Below are 26130 nucleotides of genomic sequence, written 5' to 3'. Positions count from 1 at the left end.
TCTAAGCAGATGATTGGGAAGGTTGTGCATGGGGAGGAATGCAGGCAGGGGAAACAGTGGGTCCATGACAGGAAATGGGCATAGTGTATTTAGGGTGTCAGTGCCTAGTCCCACGGCCAGGACTGCTGTATTGAAATGAGCTACAAAGAGCAGGAAGCTACAGAACATCAAAGGAAGGGGACAAGAGAAAATAGAGCAATGATTGAAAGAATTCTTCAGGCCTGGGGTGGAAGGGATGAAGACTCCCATTTGCGAGTTTCTCCACAGCATCTAAAAAGGTCTCTTGCAGATGTGTCAGGAACAGATGGAGCTGTTGCAGGGTGAGAGTTACTTGGAGAGTTTACATGGAACATTTTATTTGGTTATAGGGTGAAGTTCAATAAATAAAGTACTTAAAAGACAGGATAAAAACTAAATATGAGGATAATAGGGAGAAAAGGAGTGACCCGGAGGAGAAAGGTCCCAAAAACTCAGTAATGTTTCTGTCTTCCTCTAATCTAGGTGCTGGAAACCATCTGTTTACCAGATAGTAAATATTAATTAAGTTTCCAGGTCCCCTGATCTCTGTCACTATTCAACTCTGCCATTGTGATAAAAAAAAAAAAAAAAAAAAAAAAAAAAAAAAATTGGCCTCGGACAACATGTAAAAGAAATTTCTGAGACTGTGTTCCAAAATGAACTTTATTTTTTGGCAGTGGTTTAACAAATTTTAATTCACAGTAGACACTGAAAATAGGTAAAAACAGTTAACAACAAAAAGGCCTAACAAACTGTCAGAACTGCCAAGAGTTTACCAATAGCAGATTCTGAATGATTGTTACAAACATTACATGCAAATGCTACATTTTTTTAAATTCCATATAGCAACACTGTAATGCTTCCTGGAGCCCTGCACTCTGGGTACTTCACCTGAAAGAAGAAAAGCTTCTCCTTTACACATCAAAGGACAATAATTCCACCTAAGAATCTAATGCAGGCAGGTCAATCTCCTGGTGGTCAAGGACTATCCCTAGAAAGGCAGGCTCATCTTAAACCTTGCTAATGAAATATTTGTAAAAATTAATTCTTTGGCTGGGTGTTGGTGGTACATGCCTTTAATCCCAGCATGGGGAGGCAGAGAAGGCGGATCTCTGTGAGTTCAAGGCCAGCCTGGTCTACAAATCAAATTCCAGAACAGCAATACTGAGAAACCCTGACTCAGGGGAAAAAAAAAATAATTCTTTGTACTAGGATAACTCAGGTTAGTTGAGCCAACTATCAGTAAATAGGTACTTCTTCTTCCCCATTGCAGTTTCTTATTCCACAAAGTTTAGTATCCATAGATACAACAGAAATTCCTTGGCAGTGCCCTGAACTATTATTCATCTGGATACCTGGGCCAGAGGTGATGCCATCTTCACAACTCTAGCACACAAACTAAGTTACTCCATCCACAAAGACAGAGCTCCTGGTCTCCCCTTTTACCATAAACCTGAAACCTGTACTCCATTTCAAGTAGGGTCCACACAGGGACAAGAACACCATACCTATGTCCATGGCCCTGTTTATGAGCAGTTCAAGTAAGAAAGACTTCTCTGTGTGTCTTCTCAATGTCTATCCTAAAAGTGCTAAAAATTTGTCTTAGCTTTTAATGGAGAGATGACTTGTCACTATATATTCCTGCCCCTACAAACACTTGACTTATAAAATACACTTATTATGAGCTACATACAAGACCCTGAGATAAGGATAATTTTAATAATGAAAGCATTTAGTTTTTCTATGAATTGTATTATTTAAAGCTTTCAGTACAAACCTGAAATATAAATAAAAATTATATTAACAGAATTTAATGTTCAAAACTGTGTTCTTTGCCATGCAGTAGTGGCACATGCCTTTAATTCCAGCACTCAGGAGGCAGAGGCAGACAAGCCTGGATTACATATTGAGTTCTAGGACAGTCAGGGCTGTTACATAGAGAAACCCTATCTCAAAAGACAAACAAAAATGATCCAAAAAAAAAAAAAAGAGCTGGTAACTGGAGAGATGGCTCAGTGGTTAAGAGCACTGGCTGCTCTTCCAGAGGACCTGGGTTCAATTCCCAGCACCCACAAGGTGCATGACCATCTATAATAGGATCTGATGCCCTCTTCTGTCATGCAGAGCATTCATACATAAAATAGAAATTTTTTTTTTAAAAAAAGTGTTCTTAGAAAGCCATACACATGACAATGTTCCCTTCTCTAAATACAGCTTTGTCCTTGGCTGCTGAACAATACACTAATCATTTACAAACAAGCAGAAATTTCCTAAAGGGTAAGTATTTTTAGATTCCAGGTTTATATCATTTGATACAGAAGCTACTAAAAAAGTGAGCCATATGTGAAATAACAAAAGTTAATTCACACGAGGGGAAGGGGAGAATGGCACTTAAGACTAAGAAGCCAGGTGGTGGTTATCCTGTTAGTTGGGAAACAGAGGCAGGTGGATCCCTGTGAGTTTGAGGCTAGCCTGGTCTACAGAGAAACCCTGTCTCAAAACAAAACGAAACAAAAAACAGTGGGGAGGGAGAAAGGGAGGGAGGGGAGAGTGAAATACAGGAATTGGTAAATCTGGAGTAGCATTTGCTTCCTACCCTAAGTCTTCCTGAGCACCTGAACATCCAGGAAAGCCACAGAAACTAACAAAACAGAGCAAAGGAGGGTATCAATGTCAGCTCAACTACTGCCTAGGACTTGAAGCCAAGTTTTGTGGTTCACACTAAAAGTTCAGTGTGTGTTTAACATTTTTAAGTTCAGACATATCAAAGCCAAGAAGTACTGAAGGTCTTTGGACTTCTATTGCTTTCAAACAAATATATCTTCTTGTTCCAAAAAACAAAGCCACATTAATTCTTTCCATCTTCAAGTGTAAAGACAACAGTTCTACTTCTTTTCTGCTAGGATATGGTTTCTTGTGGAAATACTCTCTAAGAAACTGCTTTTTTTTCTCATAGGAATAGTCTTTGCATTTTGGGGGATCTAATGCTAGGATCTGGAGTACATCATCACTGGCTACCAGTCCATCAGTTGTACTTTCGTTCCTTTGTCTCTTCAAAGGCATAACACCAGTCCCTTCCTCTGGACCTGATGATGCTGCATCACCCTTTAGTACCAGCAAGGGAACTTTCTCATCCCTCATCTGGTCATCTTGCCACTTTCTCTTTACAGGATAGGTAGAATCGGTACTCCTTTTCCCATTGACAAACTGCAGTTCACTGCTCTCAACAAAATCGGGCCCAACTTGGTCTGAACCATTCTCTTTGGGAGCATGTTCACAATGCAGTAAATGAAGAGTGATGGCTGCCACAGTCAAACATCCAGGGTAGATCCCACAACAATGGACACATCTGAAGGCAGGAGACCTGAGCACTGTATAGGCCATTGGCATAATATGGTGTCTGTCCTTCAAATGTAACATGTAGGCATCGGATATCATGAATGTGCTCAAACAGAGGGGACAGGTCAGCCCTTGCTCACTGAGCAGCTTAGGTACAACCTTAACCTGTGGCCTCACCTTAACATACAAGGGCACCAGTGATGTGGAGTACATCCCTGAAAGGACAGCCAGGCAGACTTCCTGCTCTCCAATCTTCTCTCTTGGCAGAGTGATGACGAAATCAAGACAGGGGAACATCAGGTCACCATTTGCATCTAGGCTCAACCGGAAGCCCCTGTTACTGTAATCCAAAGACAGCTTCTTCCTCTCACAGTGTTTAATTCTGCTATGCTCCAAGAGACCCTGTATGGTGTGAAAAGTGCATGGGCATAACAGGCACCCCAAGCCATGTGTGAGTAAGTGGTACATTAGCTCCTTCTCTGAGACTGGGCATTTGCACGAGAGGCAACGCATGGCCTTCTCCCTTGTCCACTTCAGAAATGATGCACACACTGCCAGCTTTACTGGTTCAAGTTTCTCACTGGAGTTGGACTGGCTTTGTTTGTGAGCCACTTCCATGTGAGCCTGGTAGACATTGGATGGGAAAAATACTTTGCAAACTGGGCATGTTTTCCACTGTTTGGCCTGCCTGACAACCATACTCATATCCACCTCAGGTGAAGAGACCTGAACAAATATGTTCTGGTCTGCAGTGTTTACCAGGCCCTGTGAGGAGGACAAGCTGGGTAGAGCATTGGACATCTGTGGACCCACACTGGGGGACAGGAATTGGTTGGATAGCTGGGGCGGAATGACAGTCATGAGGTTAGCACCCTGAGTGGCAGGCACTGGATCCAGCATGTAAATGGGTCTCCCGTTAACCTGTGTCCCTGTTGGAAGGAGCTTCCTGAAAACAGGGCCTGACTTGAGGAACATGGTATTCTGTGAAGGCTCAGCTCTCACTGACTGGTTCACCGGCAGGAGGCTGGTGCCAACAGACTGACAGAGCTGAAGCACACTGGGTCTAACTGGTGGGCCTGCAGGAAGAACTCCTAATGTAACAGGCTGACCAAGCAAAGAAACCCCAGAGCTCACACCCTGGTTCACAGAGACATCTGAGATCACCAGCTCTTTGGGGGGCATAAACCCAGGTGATACCACTTGATCTGCAGGGAGAACCCTTAAAGACACTGTCTGACCAGAGGGGAGAACCTGTGATGAGACTATCTGGCCTACATGGAGAACCCTGGACTCAACTGCTTGACCAGTGGGAAGGACCCCAGAAGCTTCTGTCTGTGCAGTAATCACAGAAGCAGGGGTCATCTGACCTTCAGGAAGGACTGCCAATGAGACTACCTGACCCACAGAAATTGTTCCTGGTGAAGGTGTCTGAAGAACCCCAGGAGAGACAGAAAGACCAGAAGATGGGGTACCAGGCCTGATCAGTCTGCTTGTGGTCTCCACTGGCCTACTTTTAGGCCTCACTGATCTGACTGGAGGTCCTGCTGGTCCACTTGCAGATCCCATGGACTGTGTCAGGGATAAAATCCCAGGTTGGATGGCTTGACCCATTGGGAGATTACTCATTCCAACAGACTTATTCACAGGACCAAGTGACCGACTCACAGGTAATGCAGGAGAGTCTATAGGCTGATTAGGTGAAGCGCTGCCTGAGTAAAGGGCAGACGAGGGAGCTGAAGGCTGCAGTGTGAGGCTGGTCTGGCCCCCTGGTAAAGGGCTGGAGGCAAAAGCCACGTGGGACTGGGCAGCAGCAGACAGAGAATGAGTGAGGCTCCAGGAAGTGCATGGAGTCCCAATCGGTGGCTGTACATGGGCAGAGGTCACAGGTTGGGTCACGGTCACTGGCTGTACCAAGACTGGACTTGGAGTGTTGCGTGACAAGGTAAGGTGGGACCAAGGTGGCTTTGCTGGAGCAGTTGCGGGTGGAGCACTGCTGTTTGGTGGCCTGGACAAGCATGCCTGTGGCTTTGGAGCAATGGGCATTTGCTTCGGAAGCCCAATCCTCTTGTTGTGTTCTGAAATCACAGACCTCAACTTATTCTCCAAGTCCTTGTGTGCATCTGATGTCAAAATATGGGGCATCAGATCATCCTGGCTGCACATACCGGCACTACACTTTCTACAGGAGTATCTTTCAGGTGGTGGAGTGGCTTTGGGCTGCTGCTGTTCCTCCTTAGTCTGAAAGCCAATGTAAGCATTAAGTAAGGACTGGAAATGAGTGACCAGGACATGCTTCTTCATGCTGTAGAAGGACGTATTGGAAAAGTTACATTTCAAACATGTGAAATGCTTTACATAGCCCTTCAGCGCCTTGCCACTGCCAGGGGCTTTCTCCCTGGGGCTGTCCACTTTCCCGGCTGGCTCATGGAATAAGGAGAAGTGCGTGCTCACCACATCCGGCCGCGAAGTGAATGAGCAATCCGGGCACTGGATCTGCAGCTCTTGGTCCGCCTCATCTTCATGGCAACGATGCAAATGATTCTTGAGAGGAGCGAGCGCATCTGCCGAGTACTGGCAAAGGCCGCAGCAGTAAGGCTTGGATCGGTACCTCACTTTGCTCTTGAGAAGTTGCCCTGGAGCCACATCTGGCCAGGACGTCCTGGGAAAGTGCGCGTCCCCCGGGCCGCAGCCTGCGCGCGCGTCCAGCAGCTGCTGGGCGCTGTGCAGCCCCACCTCGCCGAGAACACGCTTCACCCAGGGCCGCAGGGCTCTGACGCGGTCCAGGTTCTCCACGGGAACTTGAAACATGCTTTAAACGCTCTGCCCTGCAATAAGGGAGCCTGGGCCTCAGGACCGCCGCTCTCCACTTCCGCTCCCACTTCCGCCGCGGGGCGGGGCCCGGCCCGGCCCCGCCTCCTCCCGGCCTCGCTCACACCGGGCCGCTCACACCGGGCCGCTCACACCGCCCTCCCCGTCCCTCCCCTCTCCTCTCTCCCCTCCCCTCTCCTCCCTCCCCTCCCCACCCCTGTCCTCCCCACCGCCCCGGCCCGGCCTCACCTACAGCGGACGCACGCGAGCCCTCAGCGCCGCCGCCTCCCACCGCAGGCGCGAGAAAATGGCGCCCAAATGGGAGGAAGTGACGTTCAGGGTTATTTGCATATTCTCACGGGCAGCCAATGGCACAGCGCGCCCGAGGCCCCTCCCCTTCCGCTCGTGCCGGCCCACTCCGCCGTCATCCGAAGGGCGCAGCCGGGCTCCCCAGCTCACGACCAGGGCAGGGCCAGGGCAGGCGGCCGTGACGTCAGAGGGCCAGGGCAGGCGGCCGTGACGTCAGAGGGCCAGGGCAGGCGGCCGTGACGTCAGAGGGCCAGGGCAGGCGGCCATGACGTCAGAGGGCCAGGGCAGGCGGCCGTGACGTCAGAGGGCCAGGGCAGGCGGCCGTGACGTCAGAGGGCCAGGGCAGGCGGCCGTGACGTCAGAGGGCCAGGGCAGGCGGCCGTGACGTCAGAGGGCCAGGGCAGGCGGCCGTGACGTCAGAGGGCCCTGTAGGCGGCCGTGACGTCAGAGGGCCAGGGCAGGCGGCCGTGACGTCAGAGGGCCAGGGCAGGCGGCCGTGACGTCAGAGGGCCACGGTAGGCGGCCGTGACGTCAGAGGGCCAGGGCAGGCGGCCGTGACGTCAGAGGGCCAGGGCAGGCGGCCGTGACGTCAGAGGGCCAGGGCAGGCGGCCGTGACGTCAGAGGGCCACGGTAGGCGGCCGTGACGTCAGAGGGCCAGGGCAGGCGGCCGTGACGTCAGAGGGCCCTGTAGGCGGCCGTGACGTCAGAGGGCCCTGTAGGCGGCCGTGACGTCAGAGGGCCAGGGCAGGCGGCCGTGACGTCAGAGGGCCAGGGCAGGCGGCCGTGACGTCAGAGGGCCAGGGCAGGCGGCCGTGACGTCAGAGGGCCAGGGCAGGCGGCCGTGACGTCAGAGGGCCAGGGCAGGCGGTGACGTCAGAGGGCCAGGGCAGGCGGCCGTGACGTCAGAGGGCCCTGTAGGCGGCCGTGACGTCAGAGGGCCAGGGCAGGCGGCCGTGACCGCATAGCGCCTGGCCGGGACTCGGAGGACGGGCGCAGCAGATACCACTGTCGCTACTTCTGACAACACAAGGCAGTTCATGGCGCTTGAGACTAAAATAAATCAGACGGGGCGTGCTGACACTTGCCTGTAGTCCCATGGTTCAGGAAGCTAAATCAGGAGGGTCCAGAAAGTTTGAAGCCCGGACCTTATAAATATGGAGTGCATCAGAAATAGCTGGGGGAATGTCTCCACAAGGCCCTGAGCTCCAAGCCTACATCACAGGCACACACAGTCTGAAACCTAATAATTTGTGTAAAATCGTCCTATCTTTTTATTTTTATCAAGCCAAAGTTTACTGGCATATGATAGACTTAAGGTTCCCAGGATAAGAAGTGAAGAATTAACAGGTTAAATTAATGACAGTTAAAATGGATTCCTAGGGAGATCTATAAAGTCTTTTGTAGAAGAGGAATATTTCTCCAGATGGAGAGTACATTAAAGGAGCAGAGCTAAACTCGAGCTAACATCTCCAAGTTCCTTCTGGCATAGCCACTTTGCATCCTGGAATAATTTATTTTGTAAATTATCAAAATGTTTTTAGTCAATTCTGTTAACTGACCAAAAAAACCCAACAGGACTTCCATAGTTATTAGTGAACAGAAAATTTGCTAAATAGAATTCTGGGGCTTCTTTTCCCAGGTGCTGATCCCCCAAAGAAGTCTAACTGGCTCCTTACCAAACCTGCTCACCCGTCTGGACCAAATGCCTGACTATTCCGTCTTCCGAGGCTATATCATTGCAAGTACCATGTTCTCCGCATAAACGTCCCATCAAGCTGCCTGGGGACTGGAATCCCTCACTGGCTGTCCTGTCTTTTCTTTGCAGCAATACAATCTGGCAAATGCAATCGAGGCTGCAGACACCTACACTGTGTTTGCTCCAAACAATGAAGCCATCGAGAATTATATCAGGGAGAAAAAAGCCACAACCCTGGTAAGTGTCAGCCCCAGCAGTTAACATCTCCTTTTTAAGATTCATTTTTATTTTTAATGGGGTGAATGAGTGTGCGTGCGTGCGTGTGTGCGTGTGTGTGTATACATAGGTACAGATGCCTGCAGAGGCCAAGGAGGTGTTGTTACACTGAACTGAAGTTACAGGTGGTCATAAGAAGGCTGATAAGAATGAGGGTCCTCCTTGAGAGCAGTACCCACATTTTACTACTGAGCCAGCTCCCCAGGCCATCAACATTCTCTGATGTGGGGTGATGCTCTTGTTCACTATAATGATCTGTCGCTCGAATTGGTCTAATAAAACACTGATTGGCCAGTAGCCAAACAGGAAGTATAGGGGGCTACCAGACAAGGGATGATGCAGCCACCAGCCAGATGCAGAGGAAGCCAGATAAGAATGCATACTGAGAAAAGGTCCCAAGCCACGTGGCTAAACATAGATAAGAACTGTGGGTTAATTTAATTTAGGTTGTAAGAGTTTGTAAGCCTGAGCAATAGGCCAAACAGTTTACAATTAACCTAAGCCTCTGTGTTTAATTGTGACTGAGCGGCCGCAGGACCAGACACTTCTGTCTACAATTTTCAATCTATCAGTCATATGCCAGTCATAGTCCTGATTTTTATCAAAATCTGTTCATCCATCTCTATATCCCCCACACAAACCTCCGCATGTCACAGCAGCCATGAACATACACACAAAGAGAAAATAAAATGTTAAACAAAAAACGTTTTAACTGAAGACATTTACTTAGTGCCCATAAAAGTATGTGTTCTCTTTTCATGTGGAAAAAAAATTGGTCTTAACATCTCATTGGGGTTATAAAGTAAAACCGAAAATATTAATTTGTATATCAAAGAAACATCTATAATTACAGTCCAAACCACTTATGTAGGCGGAAACCACTTAAGCATTTGTTCGTAGATTTTTCTCCAGTGTCATTTTCTTAATGTCAGGAAAAAAATACCCCTTTGCCACTGCAATTCTTCTTCATTTTTTATTGGCTTTATTTATTTATCTAGATCGAAAGTCTTTGCATTGATATAAATGATTACAGTTATTTTGGATAGTGTTTTTTGAAAGCATATTTCTATTTTGTTTTAATGGTACTGAAATACCTGGAATAATTTTCATGTTCTTATCACTAATATTATCCTCTATTTTATTTAGAAATATAACTTTTACTAATTACTAAAGCTCATCTTATGTTGGAGTTTTGAAGCTGAAGTCTTTGTAATATCAGAGAAATCATTTTAAACAATCCGCTGTGCACCTTCATCATGCCTGTCTAGATGTTCTTGGCCATCCTACCTGGAATTCACAACTCACCTTATTGTCTACTACATGGACAGCCTGCTTCTTCTCTTTGCGACCCCATGATTATGGCAGAGTACAGCAGGGTGTAGCCAGCTGGCTGGTTCGCTGGCTGACTTTTCCTTATACGTGTGACACAGGAGGAAGACATACTTCGGTACCATGTGGTCCTGGGGGAGAAGCTCCTGAAGAACGACTTGCACAACGGCATGCACCGAGAGACCATGCTGGGGTTCTCCTACCTCCTGGGCTTCTTTCTCCACAATGACCAGGTATTCCCCCCCCTCTCTCTCATTCCCATGCCCCCCCACTCAACAGGGAGGGTGAGGCCTTCCAGGAGGGATCAACAAAATCTATCAAGTCATTTGGAGTAGGGACTAGGTCCTCCTTCCTGCCTCTAGGTTAAGGAGTATCCCTCCATGGGGAGCTTGCTCCAGGGATGGTTCAACATACAAAAATCTATCAATGTGATCCACCATATAAACAAACTGAAAAAGAAAAACCACACGATCATCTCACTAGATGCTGAGAAAGCCTTTGGCAAAATTCAACACCCTTTCATGATAAAGGTCTTGGAGAGATCAGGAATAACAGGAATATACCTAAGCATAATAAAAGCAGTATACAGTAAACTAACAGCCAACTCAGACCCCCCAGGTACATCTTTTTAACAAAACTCAAGAACAAGTATTGTGGTATTGGAATCCAAGTAGTAATAGGCAACCTCAGCTGGTGGCACAACCCCAACAGACAGCCTCCAGTTTCCAGGATAGAAAGGAACTTTGTTTCTCAAAATAACTTGCAGGATGTGACCCTGGCTTCAGGGAGTCAGTAGTCTAATGATATGTATAAAGTCCTTCCGTCAAACAAGTTAATATTGATATTGCACAATCACAAATATGTATCAGCTACCACCCTGGCACTCCAGAGATCACCTTACACACTGCCTAAGTAGTTAAATGGTTAGCATTCATAAAAAAGATTTCGTGAAGCTAGTTACTGTAGTTAATATACAATTCAGCTCATGTAGTTCAAATGCCATATTTTAAAACTGTGAAATTTTAACAAGAAACAGTGTAATTCTAAAATAAATTATCAGAAGAAAAATTCACCGAGTGAGTTCCAGGACAGCCAGAGATTATAGAACCGGGCAGGGCATATGCCTATAATCTTAGGGTTATGGAGACTACCTTAGTGAGGTTCTCAGTTACTGTGAAAACACACCGTGACAAAAGCAACTTGGAAAAAAGGGTTTATTTCACTTTATGCTTTCAGGCAACAGAACAATCCTGAGAGAGGACAGGGCAGGATCTGAAATGATGCTTCTGGCCTGCTCAGTTTGTTTTCTTATATAACCAAGGGCCACCTGCCCAGACGTGGCACCACCCACAATGGGCTGGGCCCTCCCATGTCAAACATCAATCAAGAAAATACTTTACATACTTGCCTACAGGCCAATCCTATAGAGGCATCTTCTTGACTTAAGATTCCATATTCCAAATGGCCCTACCTTATGTCAAGTTGATATAAAAACTAGCCAGCACAGAGGCTGAGGAAAAAGGATCACAAGTTTGAGGCCATCCTAGGGTAACCCAAGTTTGAATGAGGATGGCCCTCATAGGCTTATATGTTCGGATGCTGGGACCCCAGTTAATAGAACTGTTTGGGAACAATTCAAAGGTGTGGCCTTGTTAGAATAGCTATGGCAGTAGGCTTAGATCAGGCCCAGGCTTTCTCTCTCTCTCTCTCTATCTCTATCTCTCTCTTTCTCTTCTCTCTTTCTCTCTCTCTCTCTCTCTCTCTCTCTCTCTCTGGGTGTGTGTGTGTGTGTGTGTGTGTGTGTGTGTCTGTCTGTCTGTCTGTCTGTGTGTCTGCTACTGCTCCAGTACCATTCCCTTCTGCTCCCCTCCATGATGACCATGGACTAACTCTCTGAAACTGTAGGCAAACCCTCCATTAAATGCTTCGTTTTTTTAAGAGTTACCTTGGTCATGGTGTCTCTTCACGGCAATAGAACAGTCACTAAGACACTGAGCTATGTCACAAGAACTTGCCAGAGAGAGCAGGAGAGAGGGCAGCAAGAGAGTACAAACACACCGCATAGAATGAGCACTTAATGGTGCAATCTTAGAAGCAGTAATATCACTTGATCCTTTTAAAAGGTAACAGCCTTAAAAAATTTCTTCACTGGTGCCATCATTTAAATAAGTAATTTTTACATACACTTTAAAAACTTATGTTAAAAAAAAAATCTAGCTAGAGCTGGGTATGGTGGTGCACGCCTTTAATCCCAGCATTTGAGAGGAAGAGGATCTCTGTGAGTTTGAAGCCAGCTTGGTCTACAAAATAAGTTCCAAGACAGCCAGGAATATTATTCAGAGAAATCCTGTCTAAAAAAAAAATTAAAAATCTAACTAGAGACTTTTTTTAAGGCTCTTTTACTTTCTTCGTTACTTAGAATAATCTAATTCTAAACATTTTTCTCTGACTCCCTATCAGTGTTGAGAGTCTAGCAAATACATTTTCCTTTTAAATACATTTATTTTTCCAGAAATAGCTATTATCTGATTGGTAGAAAGCTTTCCTTTTTGTTGTTATTTTAATCTGTACTCTCTGTTTCATCAGGTAGAGATGAATATTCAAATGCTGTTGTTTAAGTTATTTCCAGTGTTATGATTGTCATTTTCTACTAGCCCAGAAATTCCCTGATTTAGAGCAAACATTAACACGATAGAAACGCTGCTTTTAATTTCTCTGTTGCAAGCAGAGGGAAAGGGCTTTCTAATTGAGTAGGTGTGTTTATAGAAAATTTTCAGTGCAACCCATAATTTTCTAGCTATGTCTCATGATGGAAATGATTCAGCCCCTTTAAATGCCAAATTAAGTAGGAATGCATCAAATGTGCTGTTCTCTGGATATTCAAAAATAGCTCAACATCTTGGAATTCTGGAAGTTTGTGCTACAATCACTATTTGAGACTTTCTCAATATTCATTGACCTTGAAGCAGCAATGTGGAGCTCAGGCCTCACTTACCCCAAACAGAAGACCACTTTACTGCCAGCCAATCGTAAGAGACTATCACAGTCAGTAGCAATTTGAAAAGTAAAGAGTGTTGATATTGTTTGTGAATTTTAAGTCCTTATTGAACACTAACACATTACATGCTCTGTAGAGTAAGTTTTTGCCCATCCTCACTGTCATTTTGCCTTTCTAAGAGTTGCTGGAAAATTACACAAGCTGGAGAAAGGAAGCTTTGTGTTCTCTGTGTCTTAGTTAAGGGGAGACATCCCTACCTCAGAGACCACCAGACCACAGCACAGATGAGCATGGCCAAAAAGCCAGTTTGCCAATGAGCACAAGCGTAAGGATCTCAAGGCAATATTTTTTAAGCAAACATAAACCAATTCATGTGAGAGATAGAAAATACCCTAGAGATAATTTAGAGCCATGTCTGTTTTCCCTCTACAAAGATGAATGTTGAGGTTTGGGAAAGCAATTGACCAAATACCACACAGATTTATGGTATGATTTGCAAGACTGATTCAGACTTCCCTTTTCCAAGCCAGCGCTCCATCAACTACATTGTGGTACTTTCCAGCCAAGCCGGAATATCTCCTTGACTACTGTCGCGCTGATGGAATATCTCCTTGACTACTGTGGCACTGATGGAGTCCATTTCTTGTCCTTGGCATCTCCCTTAATACCACCTTAATAAAACCATATCTGATTCTCTCATCCACAGCTATATGTAAATGAAGTTCCAATAAACTACACCAATGTGGCCACTGACAAAGGAGTGCTCCATGGTCTGGGGAACGTTCTGGATATTCAGAAGAATCGCTGTGACAAGAATGACACCACTATTGTGAGAGTAAGTTACATCAAGGACCAGTGATGAAAATAGTGGGTGATGGCTTTTCCTTTTCAATTTTCAAACAGGGGGCCAGGGAGATGTCTCAGTGGGTAAAGGTGCTTGCCACAAAGTCCAGGAACCTGAGTTCAGTCCCCAAGACCTATATGGAGAAAGGAGACAAGTGAATTCTGCAAGTTGTCCTCCACACGTGTACACACACACACACACACACACACACACACACACACACACTTGCACATGCATACACTCACAAAATAAAAATGTAACACAAAATTGTTTGAATAAGAATAATTTTAAACGTAAGAATTTTCTATTAGATTATCTTAATTTAGTTCCAAACCTCCTCATTTATTGTGTCTGGGGCTGTAGCTGAGAAGTAGAACACTTGCCCAGTAAGTGTGAGGGCCTGGGTTCAATCCTGAGTACTGAAAAGGAGACTACTTAGTGAGCATCTCTAATGTACCAAAAAGAACGCAAGGCTCAGTGAGCTCATCCTGCCTGGGGTGACACATGCCTGGGGAAGCTCAGATAGAGGACTGTGTTGAGCAGGATTCTGAAACTCTGGCTCCCTTGCAAAGGGACACGGCGGTCCACGGGTCACCTGTGACAGCACTGATTAAGGCTGGTCAGCCAGAGGAGTGTGGAACGGGTGGATTCATTGTAATACAAATGCAGCGGTCAGACCTGTCCCTGCAGGCGGTGAGACCGCGTGGCGGATTTAGTATTAGCAACAGCCGTTACACGCTTGACACATCACTCTAAACATTTTACACATACTAACCCATATAACCCTCGCAACACCTTGAAAAGCAGGACTTTGATCGCCTCCAGTTTACAGATGGGAAAATGAGCCACAGAGAGGTTCATTGAGTAGTAGCAAGGAGCAGAGAAGGATTCAGACCCGGGCAGCCTGGCCCTAGAGACAGAATTTGCAACAGTAACACTACACTGTCAAGCAGGTACCAATAGCTAGATGCAATGACCTTCCCTGTCCCAGTTTAGGAGAAGGTAACACTCAAAAGTGTCTGCCATTCTGTCTTCTGTTTTGTGCGTGTGTTATTTCAGTGCAGGGCCCCAGCTCTGCAGTGTCCAGGCAAGCACAGTGTATGACAAAGTCTCTTTATCTGACCCAGTTCACTAAACAAGGGTCCCAGTGCACCAGTAAACCTGCGGAAAGAATGCAGATTTAAATGGTTGATGTCTCCCACGCTTTAAGAGGCCATTGAGTTCTTAAGACTATTGTAGACGAAAGCAGTGTTCATATATGCAAAACCACAGGACATTCAGGAGCTTGAGCAGGAGCTCTCCCTCCACCTTCAGCCCTGTGTTCTAAAACCAGCAGCTCCAAGCTCTCGTTTTCAGCGTCGCTTTGCACTGAATTTAATATTAATAACCTTGACCTGACTTCCTATCTCTACACTTTTTAACCAAGGGAATATGTGGACGGTGCTCCCAGCTAGCAATCTGCCCACTCGGAACCAAACCAATGGTAAGTAAACTTACTTTGTTTTGTTTTTAAATAATAATAATACTAAACTCCTGATAAGAGGAAGTCCACAGTGGAAAGCATGTGTTTCTTCTGCGCCTTTCCCCTCCCTGGGTTTAGTTCTAGCACTGTGTGTGTGTGTGTGTGTGTGTGTGTGTGTGTGTGTGTGTGTGTGTGTGTGAGGTTATAGCCCTGTATGCAGGGACATCACTTCCTTTTTATATTTTTAAGTTTCACTTTATTAATGAATTTTTTTCCTTGGCAGTTCCATAAATATACATGGAAATATGTAATACATTCTGATTCATCTCACCCCAACCCTTTCTTACCTGTCAAGCCACACAAGCAAGTTCCTTTCCCACAGTCAGGGCTTTTGTTTTGTGTCCCTGGGAGTTTAACCAGGGCTGTGAATGTGACCATGGGTGTGGGACTGTGTCTCCTCCAGCAAGGAAGGCACAGCTGAAGATCATGACTCCCCCAACCCAACCATCAGTAATCAGTATCCTTGGGAGGGCGAGGGCCCCACGGGCTCCCCCCACCCCCCCTCCCCCCGCCTTGACTGCTGCAGTCTTGTGTAAGCCCAGTGCTATGAATCCATGATGGCAATGGCTATGTCATGCCCAGAGAGTACACTCGGATGTCCCTTCTCCCCATTGGTATGCATCTTCAGAGCTTTAAATACAGGAAATGTAATTAGTAATTAAAATAGAAATGGGCCCAACATGCAATCCTATGGCTTTTATACTAACCAGTTAAGGACAACAGCAAGATACTCTATAAGAGGAGACAGTCTCCGTGTCCTCTCTCCTGGTTCCCTTTTATAACTGAAGTCACAGATGACCTTCTCAAAGAAACAGATGCAAACATTAAAAATGTAGACACATCTTTAAATCAATTACCAATCTGTTTCTTACAGCATCCTTTTATACAAAAGCTACTTCCGCTCATGACCATTACAGGAACAAGCACACTATCCTTCCATAGCATAGTAATAATAACTCAAGACAAACAGTGAATACTGGGTCTGTCACTTGGGTTTTAAGTTGGTAGTATAGATTATAAGTCTTTATGAGCAAACAATTCTTTCTCGGATTTGGCAGTTATAAATCAATAAACAAATTAAAACTTAAGATTAATGACTATACAGAGCTGGAAGAATATTTTTAAATTCTTGTAAAAATTGATTTAGTCTCCTAGAGAAATGTTCTTCATAGTGAGCCCTGCTGTGACTTTGGGTTTTGCCACCTACCCTGGAGTAGCCGGTACTGTGGGGTTCACCAAGAAGCCACAACCCACCCTTGCCAGAATATGTTAGAGGAAAAAGTGTCACCTGTTCCCCACTTACAGAAATTGGGAAGCTTTCTTCCTAACTAAAGGGATGACAAAATCCTTGTGATTCCACAGGACGAGACAAGGAAATGCATTTACACCATTTACTTCATGGGGAAGCGGTCCGCATTCATCGGGTGCCAGCAAAAGTGTGTGAGGACCGTCATCGTGAGTATGAGCTCTCCTGGCCGAGGCCTCAGCAACTGTGCCGTCAGCCACACACTAGATTTCTCAGAAGGCTTTGGCAAGTGTCCTTCTTGCCATCTGCTCCTCATGTAGTACTGGCAGCCAGTGTAGTACCGGCTGCAAGAAAATGTGGAAAGCCTGTAAGTCAGAAAGTGGGCAGAAGCCAAAGCCCTCAACTGTGTAAGGAAGAAGCTGAGGGTGTGGAAGGTAGGGTACCCTGTTCTCCCAACACATGCATGTGAGATTAAACTTAGCTACATCAATTACTTAATCAAATGTAACCAAGAGACAAAGGACACAGTCAGCAAGGTGAAGCAAGAGGCACTTGGTCAGTCAGAATACCCAGGATTTCTGATTGGCACTTTGGAACTTTCTGGAAAATTCTTTATAGCTTACTGTCCTGTTTCTCCCTGGAGGGTGATCCCTCTTCTTCCAAGGGTTTACACTGCAGAGGGTAGCACTGGACAGAGTTTTATGTCTTAATGCACTTAAGAATAAAGTCAACGAAGCCAAACAGACCTCCCATGGGCTTCCCTGAACCCCAAGAGGCTCCCAGAGAGCATCTGCTCCTCCCATAGATGAAGCGCCCCTGTTTGGAGGTGCTGAAGGCTTGTTGGGTTTACTACCACTCATCCAGCATCAGCTGTGCTGCTCTCTGTTACTTAGAACTGGTCTGGGGCACCAGCCTATAATCCCAGGCTCAGGAAGTAGCAGAAGACGATCAGGTGTTCAAGGCCAGCACCAGCTAACAAGTTACATCAACAACAACAACAATAATAATAAGTTTGTTAATCTGACCCAAGCTGGCCTAGCACTGGCCGCCCTCCTAACTACTGAGATTACAGGCACGCCTCATCTGGTTTGTTCTCCCTGACTCCCTCCTTGGCATCCTTCATCTCTTGTCTGTAGATTCTCCCCGGGCCTTGCCTGCAGACTGCAGAGCTGGCAAGTGCCCTGGAAAATGGCTGAGCCTCACTCAGTCCTCAGAGGACTCTGCCCCTACCCCTTAGAAACTCTGGAGTCTAAGGAACAGGCAGGCTCACACGGACTCCCAGGAGTCCCCAGAGCCTAAGGAAAACATGCCCCACCTTGCCCTTCTGTTGCAGACAAGAGCGTGCTGTGCTGGCTTCTTTGGCCCACAATGCCAAGCCTGCCCCGGGAAAGGTCAGAATGTGTGCTCTGGGAATGGCTTCTGTCTGGATGGTGTGAATGGCACTGGCGCATGCCAGTGTGGGCAGGGCTTCAATGGAACCGCCTGTGAGACCTGCATAGAGGGCAAGTATGGCGTCCACTGTGACCAAGGTGAGCATCGCTGCTGCCCAGACCCTGCCCCCTCAGTCCTCCCAGACCCGAGCTAGCCAGCAGCATCTGATAAAAGAGCAGTAGCTTCTGTGCTCCCCCCCCCCCTCCCCGGCCTCTCCTCCGGCAGCAGTGTGACTGCAGAGTGTAAGACTCTTTGTGAGCCAGTTACAGTATTCCCAGTTACAGTATTCCCAGTTACAGTATTCCCAGTTACAGTATTCCCAGTTACAGTATTCCCAGCATCCAGGAAGCTAAGGCAGGGAAATGGCCCTGCATCTGAGACCAGCGTAGGCTGCAGTCACCAGTATTTGTTCGTCTGTTTGTTTTAAGCCTGAATTGTTTTGTTTGTATAGAGCAGGATTCCAAAACATTTCCAGTCATTGACCTGGATGTGCCCACCCACCCCACCCCCAATTTGTTGGTTGACATTTTCAGCCTAACCCTGTCTCTCAGTTCGCCTGTATGTGCTAATCACTGTAATTAAACTTTCACTGTGGGCTTGCTCAGTAGTTAGTGGGGGGGGGAACAGATTTTCCCTAATGACTCATTTAATCCCAAAGGAACTTTACTACATGGCGCTGCTGTACCCATTTTACAAATGAGGATGTTAAGGCCAGGAACATGAATGGATTCCCCCAATGTCAGCTGAGGAGAAGCAGACCTCAAGTCTGAATATATACCTTTCTTGACCCCAAAGCCTGGCTCTTAAATCAATCTGTCCTTTTTGAGAAGATTACTCCTTGATCCACCATCAGCACGCACCACGATTTGATGTTTGATCAGTTAGAGGTACAGCACTTCCTCTTGAACTTACCCATCTGGGCTTCCTGGTACCCAGGGACACCAGGAGAGCTTTCTGTTTAGATCAGAAAACAGCTCCTTGTTCCAGCCAGTCCTAAAACCATCAACTTAGCTATCACTATGTTCTGACCAGCCGATCTAAGCCAGACAAAACTAATACATAAGTGAATGGCTGAAATTCGGCCATATATCACTGAAACTAGCGTGTTAATTTCTCTTTCTGTGTTTGGAAGACTGGCTTCCGTTCATGCAGCACTTCCTAACCTAGAATCTGTGGGTGACTCCGTGGGGTCCACAAAGACCCAGAGCTGAATGAATGCTTTTGGTTGGTAAAGAGTAGTATTCAAATCTCTCACCAAGTTCTTATTTATTTGTTCTTTTAAAATCCTCAACACGTATCTATAATGTTCTTTCAGCAAGGTCCCCACCATTACCGCCTCTTCATCTGCCCCTCCCACTGAACCCCCTTCTTCCCAAGTACCCCTTCTGTTCTCATATCTGGTTCTTATGAACCACTGCAGTTAATTAGAGTTGACTGCCAGAGCATGGGTCAGTGGCTATTTACTTAGGAAAGGGCCAGATGCCAGTGATGCACTGTGGTCACGCTGTCACCCTTAGCTGCCTGGATGAGTGGGGGCTTACAAATCCCTCCCCCTTCGGTGGAGTGTTGATGAGCCCAGGGTCACGCAGGCCTCATGCAGGTAGCGGTGGCTGAACCATGCACTGCAGTAGTGCCAGCTTGAGTTAGTGGGTGCGAGACAGCCGCGTCAGAGAGAGAAGACAGTGTTGACAGCTCTCTCCCATTATGCTCTTCCCACCTCCTCCTCCATGCTGTTCCCTGAGCCCTGGAGGGGCATCTTAGCTACCTTTCAATTGCTGTGACAAAACACCATGGCAAAGACAAGGAAATATTAAAATTGGGGGCTCCTGCATCCAGAGAGCCGGAGTCCATGACTGTCATACGAGGGAGCCTAGAGCAGGCTAGTCAGCAGGGCATAGCTGAACGCTTACTGGATCCACACGCAAGGACACACCCCCTAACCCTCCCCACACAGTCCAGCAGCTGGACACAGAGCATTCAAATACGTGCACCTATGGTGACCATTCTTATTCCAAGCACCACAAGGTGTGATACCGGTGTGCAGTTCAGGGCTGAGAGCCCAGTGGTGACTTATTCTCATCATTGTAACCATTACATTAACCAGCTAACCACGCCCACTGTAAATAAACAAATGCCTTTCTGACCAAGGCCAAGAGCAGCACTAACCCACGAATATACACATAAACATTCAGAGAGTGGTTTGACACCATGTCCATTCAGCAAAACAACAGTAATAAGTTCCCCTCTGGAACCATTGTCTCCCTAGCTCTTGAGTTTGACCATGTCTGAGCTTCTGTTGCGGACAGGCCTAAAATTGGATAAGAAGTGTGTTGGGTTCCCCCTTACCAGTGAACATTATTGCACTAACGATCACATCCTGCCTGGAATGATAAATACCTGCATAGTTTTGGGGACCTTTGGATGCTCTCTGACAACAGCTCACAAGGAGGTGTCCCACGCCTGGCACTGGACTTTTTCTTAAATCCCCATGACTTTAGAAGTAGCACTGTCCACACTCCTTTTAATAAATAGTATTTTTAAACTGACTTGCAACATAATAGATTTCCCCATGGCTTTTTCATATTTTCATTTAATCATTTGGGGGGGATTCTCGTGTTCATTGAGCATTTACTACATATTTAATGATATACATTGCCCCCTTAACATTTTGTACATGTCATCACTAGGTTGTACATTTGAAGCTTAATGTGTTTTTTTACATCTCTGTACCCATAAGCCATGACTCAATGGAAGGCAAGAAATGCCTCAACAACCCAGCTTTCAGTAAATTCTTAAGGAGATTCAGGACCCTGCTTTAAGATGAAGTTTTTTGTCTTTGGGGAAGGCAGAGTAAACAGGTTCCTACAAACCTGGTGTCAAATAGACACCTTTCTTTTGAGACAGGGTCTCACTACTAGCCCTGGTTGGCCTGGATCTTACTATGTCTACCAGGCTAGCCCTGAACTCACAGATTTCTCCTAGGTGCTGGAACTACAGGTGTGCACCACCATGCCCAGCCAGATGAGCATCTTTTGAAGTCTATTCTCTCAGGGTCCCACACAATCCCAGATGCTCAGATGACCCTAGCTGAGGAGAGTTTAGTCCTAAGTCACATTCCCACAGTGCCACACAGTCCCAGAACTGTGGCATGAGCCTGTGTCCCAGTGACCTCTGACCTCAGGCCTCCCAAAGGCCCTGCTCAGAGACTGGGTACAGGGAAGTACACCCCGTAAGTGGTAAAGGGAATGCTGAACACGAGTCTGGTCATGTTTTCTACTTAGCATGCTCTTGTGTCCATGGGAGATGTAGCCAAGGACCTTCAGGAGACGGCTCGTGTGACTGTGATGTTGGCTGGCGAGGAGTAAACTGTGACCGTGGTAAGAGTGAGTCCTTCTGGGTGCTCAGTCCTTATCCTGCCTCTCAGAACACACATTGTTTTCCTTTCTAAAGTAGAAACGATGCCATTAGCACTTCCTGAGGATAACTATAACTTCTTGTTACAAAAAAATTGTAAAATAAGGAAAAGCACAAAAAAGAAACCAAGTCACCCATATGACCAATACTGCAGACCCCTATTGGTGATATTCTGTGTGCCTGAGTATAGACCATATGTGTGGGGAGCGACTACTTATTTTATAACCTCCTTCTTCATACCACAAAAACAATGGACATTTTCCTCCATGTGAATGTGCCTACATCAACATCATTGATGATGTTATTAGAAAGAATCGTTTTGGGCTCCTTTGCCACAGTGCTGGTGAATAAACGGCCGCCTCACCCATGATAGATATGCAAGCCATCTGGCCCCAAGAAGCAGCCCCTCCCCAGTGGCACTTTCTGAAGCCAATGTCCTGCTGCATACACAGGGTCACAAGGAGTGTATATTATATGCCTCTTTCCGAATTTGTCTTGTTAATTCACGTGTTCAGCTCTGAGGTGGGTGTCTGACAGGAGCTGGTATCCTCTGGAAGGGCTTCGATGCTCTTTTCGAATAGCAATGCATTGTTTTCCCAGCTTTAGGGTCTGATGGGGAGCTCACTTGCTCCAGTCTCCCATTGCATCGATGTGTCTAACTGCACTCCACGGGACAGTAGTGAAAGGAAAGGAATAGCTTCAAAGACACGGAAAATCTGCATACATTTAGAGACCCAAGGGATTGCAGGATGTGAGAACAGGGGGGACGAGGCAAGCTGAATGAGAAGAGGTTAGAGGGGCCAGCAAGAGCCAGATCATTAAAAGAGAGACACATTGGCTTCCCAACTCAAACGAGTAGGGAGCCACTGAAGAGTTTTAAACATGGCTGCAATGGCATCTTCTTTGTACTGAAGAGAAAGCAATCAGGCACCAGATTGATGGGAATGACCCTGGAAGCCAGCATCAGAGACACTATGGTCCCTTCTGAGGCAGCAATTACAAAGAAGGTCACAAGTGCCCACTGACCCTGTGAGGGCTGCAGTGACAGGGTTTGTCTGAGGGACTGTCATCGCCAAAGCTCTAGAAGAATGGTAGGAGGCAGAGCTGTACAAACGCCAAACCTGGGGAATCTAAAGGACTCCAGGCCGGGGGCATCCCGGCACAGGCATCAGACGCCGAGGCGCCAAAGCAGGGCTCAGTCTGGAAGAGGGCCACAGAGAATGGTAGGGGCCACACCAGCAGGAAGAAACCCGGATTAAAACCCTGAATAAATGCTTCTAGGAGCACAGTGCATGAAAGACCAACCTCACTTAAAGGGACAGGGAACAGCCTAGAAACTATGGCAACATTCCAGGAGACAATTAGTGTAATTCCTAGATAAGGCAGCGGCAGAACTTGGATGTGGACAAAGGAGACCCCTGGGTGTCACATGAAGTGGAGACTGGTAGGTGCCGGAGATGCTGAGGACGGTGCCCAGACCATGACTCAGGCAGTCCCGCCCTTCACTCACATCTCTGCATGTTCTGCTTATCCATGTCTCTGCAATCTCTCTTCCACCTGCCCCTGCCACCACAGGACTTGCGATCTAGCACCGTACCTTCCATCCTAGGTCCCATCTCCTTTCTATCCTCCACATGCCTACAAGAACTTTCCAAAACACAGATGAAAGACACAGCACTTCCCACCCCACCCCATCCCCAGGACTTCTTGACAACTTGCTATGGCTTTTCGTCACCTACAGAACAAGATTCAGAGTTCCCCTCAGGAGCATTCACAGGCCAGCCACCAGCTGGCATCTAGCTGGTTAGCAAGTGTTAGCACCTACCCCATCCAAAGTGTGTGGTCTTCACAAGGAGCATCCACTCTAAGAGATGCCTCATTAGTGCACTTGACCTTCAGGTTTGTCTCTGGGTTCCCTGGAAGACAACATGAAAAGTATTTACACAGTGGCAAGGATTTTACATAGTTAAAAAACGGCTTCAGGAAACTCAGTCTTCTACTACTAGGGACTAAAGCAAACATTCACAGGCAACTGGTCTTCTTTTCCAGAGATCACGAAGGACAACTGCGATGGGACCTGCCACACCAGTGCCAAGTAGGTGTCCTCTGACCTGTGGGAACAATACCCGCTCAGAGGTTCTCACCTCGGGCCCTACCCTGGGGGAAGTGTTTTCCTGACATCCTTGATGAGGATGTAGGATGCATTTAAAAAAGAAACTGAATGTCTCTGAAGAAACCACCATGAGTTGGCCAGATGCAGCATGTTCCATAAGCAGCCAGTGGCGTACCCAGAATGCAAGTTGTCACCCACAAGGACTTTTTCATGGAGGGGCCATCGCTTTCAGTAAACATTGGCCCTAGTCCTCCTGTACACTAATAAAAAGCCTAGTAGCTGGAGTTAGACCTGAACCCACAGCCATCCGCCATCATTGTCACTTGTCACGTGACCTAGAGTCAATTCTTTACTTCCTCCCTGCCTCGGTTTCTTCGCTTATAAACGGCAATAATAATCACGCTGCCCTCAGGGGTTCTGTCTCACCTCTGGACAACATGAAGTAAGTTCAGCAAGTGCATGGGTGGCCTGTGAGCTGTGTGGGTTGGCTGGAGCGGCTGCGGCTCTTCACCGGCTGTGGTGGGATCATGCCAGGAGCCAGCTGTCCCCTCAAGCTGTAAGCAGAGCCTCTGAGTGCTTCATAGAGTCATAGAGTGAGCCTGGATGCTGGGCTGAAGGGGAGCTATAGGTCGTATGTGGGATGCTGTGTTTCTCCGAACATGTCATTTGCTCTTTTCCACTACAGCTGCCTTCTCGATCCAGATGGCAAAGCCTCGTGCAAATGTGCGGCAGGATTCCAAGGGAACGGAACAGTCTGCACAGGCAGGTGGAACGGAGATCTGCTAAGGGCTTGTGTGGGCTGAGACGTCCGACTGGGCCTCCGGAGCTGGTGCCAGCCACTGCTGGTGACTCAATGTAACTGAGAACTGAGGGTGCCCAGCTCTGCGTGGCTGCTTGGGGGTTCGGGATAGGCAAGCAAATGCATCTGTTTGACACGTGCAACTACACTACATCTGAGCAGCGGTGCACAACCTTGAGAGCACTTGGAGTCAAGTCCGGGCTTTAAAGGCTATAGATTTGATTGAGAAAGGCTGAGGCATCAGTAAAGGGTTTAAGTCCTGGTTCTTCCCCCTGCCAGACTCGTAACCTTGCAGGGTATTTAACTACCCTGAGCCGCTCTGCTCATTTGTAAAGTAAGCATAAAAGTGCCTTCCTTGCAGAGTGTTATAAAGGGTGAAACAGTGTTCCTGAGTACAATAGCCAAGAGGGCAGAGGGCAGAGGGCAGAGGGCAAAGGGCAGAGGGCAGAGGGCAGAGGGCAGGCCCGTGCCTCATCATTAGACCTCTGAGTTTGAGTTGAAATACTTACATCTGTGTTACTTCAGGGATGTTGCTTGGCTGTGTCTTTAACCATTTGCTCATCTGCAAGCTGAGGACAGTTATGAGAATCATTACATCGGGTAGTTGTATATGATCTAGATTATACATGGTGAATGCTAAGAAACGTGAGCTATTATTGTTAGAGTACATAACATACACTGGGCACTAGAAAGGAAGATACTCTGCAATCTTTCAGTGGTGTGGCACCTGGACAAATGCTGCTCTCAGCCTTAATTAGAGACTCTTCTCTGCACTGAAGGGTGGTGATGTTCAGGGTACTGAGAAAAAGTGGCAGCTGAGTGCTCAGCCCTAAATAGGACCTTCAGAGTACCCACCTAGGGTTGGGTACTCTGCATTGAGGAAGAGAGCAGGAAGGATGTAAGAGGCAGAGCATGGTAAAGGGCTGGAAATGCTGTCTGCTGGGTGTGGACGGCCATTGCAGCCATCACCTCAGTTCGGGCCAGCTGCCTGCACTGAGCCTGCCAGAGGCTAAGCCTGTTCTCAGCCAATTGGGGGTGGGGAGGAGCTCAGCAGACCCTACTCTCTGCTGAACTATTGGTATTGGCTATTGGTAGACTCTGAGACAGGGACAGTCATTGCCTACGGTTGTGTAGCTGCTGAGGAGCCTACCAAACCCTAGCAGAGCATTCCCAACCCATGGTCACATGGGCAGCCTGGGCAACTGCAATAGTTTGAAAGCAGAAGGATGTGAATGTGAGAAATGGGCTTGTGGAGAGGTAGGAGTTAACAGAGGGTGCAGAGATAGGGAAGAGTAGCAGTGAGAATAACCAGGATGCATTATTATAGGGTATGAAACTGTTAAAGAATAAACTTAATAAGCTACGATGAAAAACAAACAAAAACAAGATGGACCATTCCAAGGAACAACCCTTGGCGTTGATCTTTGGCCTATACAGTCACATACATGCATGAACAGGCTCTCTCTCTCTCTCTCTCTCTCTCTCTCTCTCTCTCTCTCTCTCTCTCTCTCTCTCTCTCTCTCTCTCTCTCATGCACAGCCAAGAATGCAAATACAGTCTGAGAAATCCAAATTCATATGAGAACTTAGAGCCATCATACTTCCTCTGCTTGTGAGGGGAAAACAGAAGTCAGAATGCTCTGTTCACTCAGGCTGAGCTCCTGGAAAATGAGAAAACACGAGAATTTTCTCTACTGCCATTTGGGTCTTCTTTCAATAAACATTTCTGAGCTATGATTTATAAACACTAACTGATCCATTCTGAATCAGTAAATAGCATGATGGCATGCAGCAAACACATGCACCCACCAATGCAATCAAACACAGCACAATTCAGCCAAAACCCTCCTGTGAACTGGCTGGCATTAGCCCTACTGACCCCTATTCCTACTCAGAGACCCCTATAATCTTTCTGTGATATGAGAGAGTTTTCTCTCTTCTAGAATCTGGTGTGAATGGAATTATGGATGCTAGTGAGTCTGGCTCAT

The 26130-nt window shown here is 46.9% G+C and overlaps 2 protein-coding genes across 2 annotated transcripts in view; one reads left to right on the top strand and one right to left on the bottom strand.

Annotated features, from left to right (window-relative positions):
• The window catches only part of Stab2 (stabilin 2), a 147061-nt gene that overhangs the window by 76024 nt on the left and 44907 nt on the right, over nucleotides 1-26130 (top strand). The window contains exons 32-41 of the mRNA XM_051206213.1: nucleotides 8115-8213; nucleotides 8301-8408; nucleotides 9878-10009; nucleotides 13481-13609; nucleotides 15045-15101; nucleotides 16503-16595; nucleotides 17720-17915; nucleotides 21099-21194; nucleotides 23281-23326; nucleotides 24030-24106. Of these exons, the coding sequence (XP_051062170.1) occupies nucleotides 8115-8213; nucleotides 8301-8408; nucleotides 9878-10009; nucleotides 13481-13609; nucleotides 15045-15101; nucleotides 16503-16595; nucleotides 17720-17915; nucleotides 21099-21194; nucleotides 23281-23326; nucleotides 24030-24106 (1033 nt within the window). The remainder of the gene's footprint in view (nucleotides 1-8114; nucleotides 8214-8300; nucleotides 8409-9877; nucleotides 10010-13480; nucleotides 13610-15044; nucleotides 15102-16502; nucleotides 16596-17719; nucleotides 17916-21098; nucleotides 21195-23280; nucleotides 23327-24029; nucleotides 24107-26130) is intronic.
• LOC127237823 (activity-dependent neuroprotector homeobox protein 2) lies at nucleotides 2576-6165 on the bottom strand. The gene has a single exon (XM_051206212.1). The coding sequence runs from the start codon at nucleotides 6163-6165 to the stop codon at nucleotides 2740-2742; it is 3426 nt and encodes a 1141-aa protein (XP_051062169.1). The 3' UTR covers nucleotides 2576-2739.

Source organism: Phodopus roborovskii, unplaced genomic scaffold (assembly GCF_943737965.1).
Source record: "Phodopus roborovskii unplaced genomic scaffold, PHOROB, whole genome shotgun sequence".
NCBI lineage: Eukaryota > Metazoa > Chordata > Mammalia > Rodentia > Cricetidae > Phodopus > Phodopus roborovskii.
Note: the sequence above shows the minus strand (reverse complement) of the source record. Positions and strands in the feature narration are given on the sequence as shown.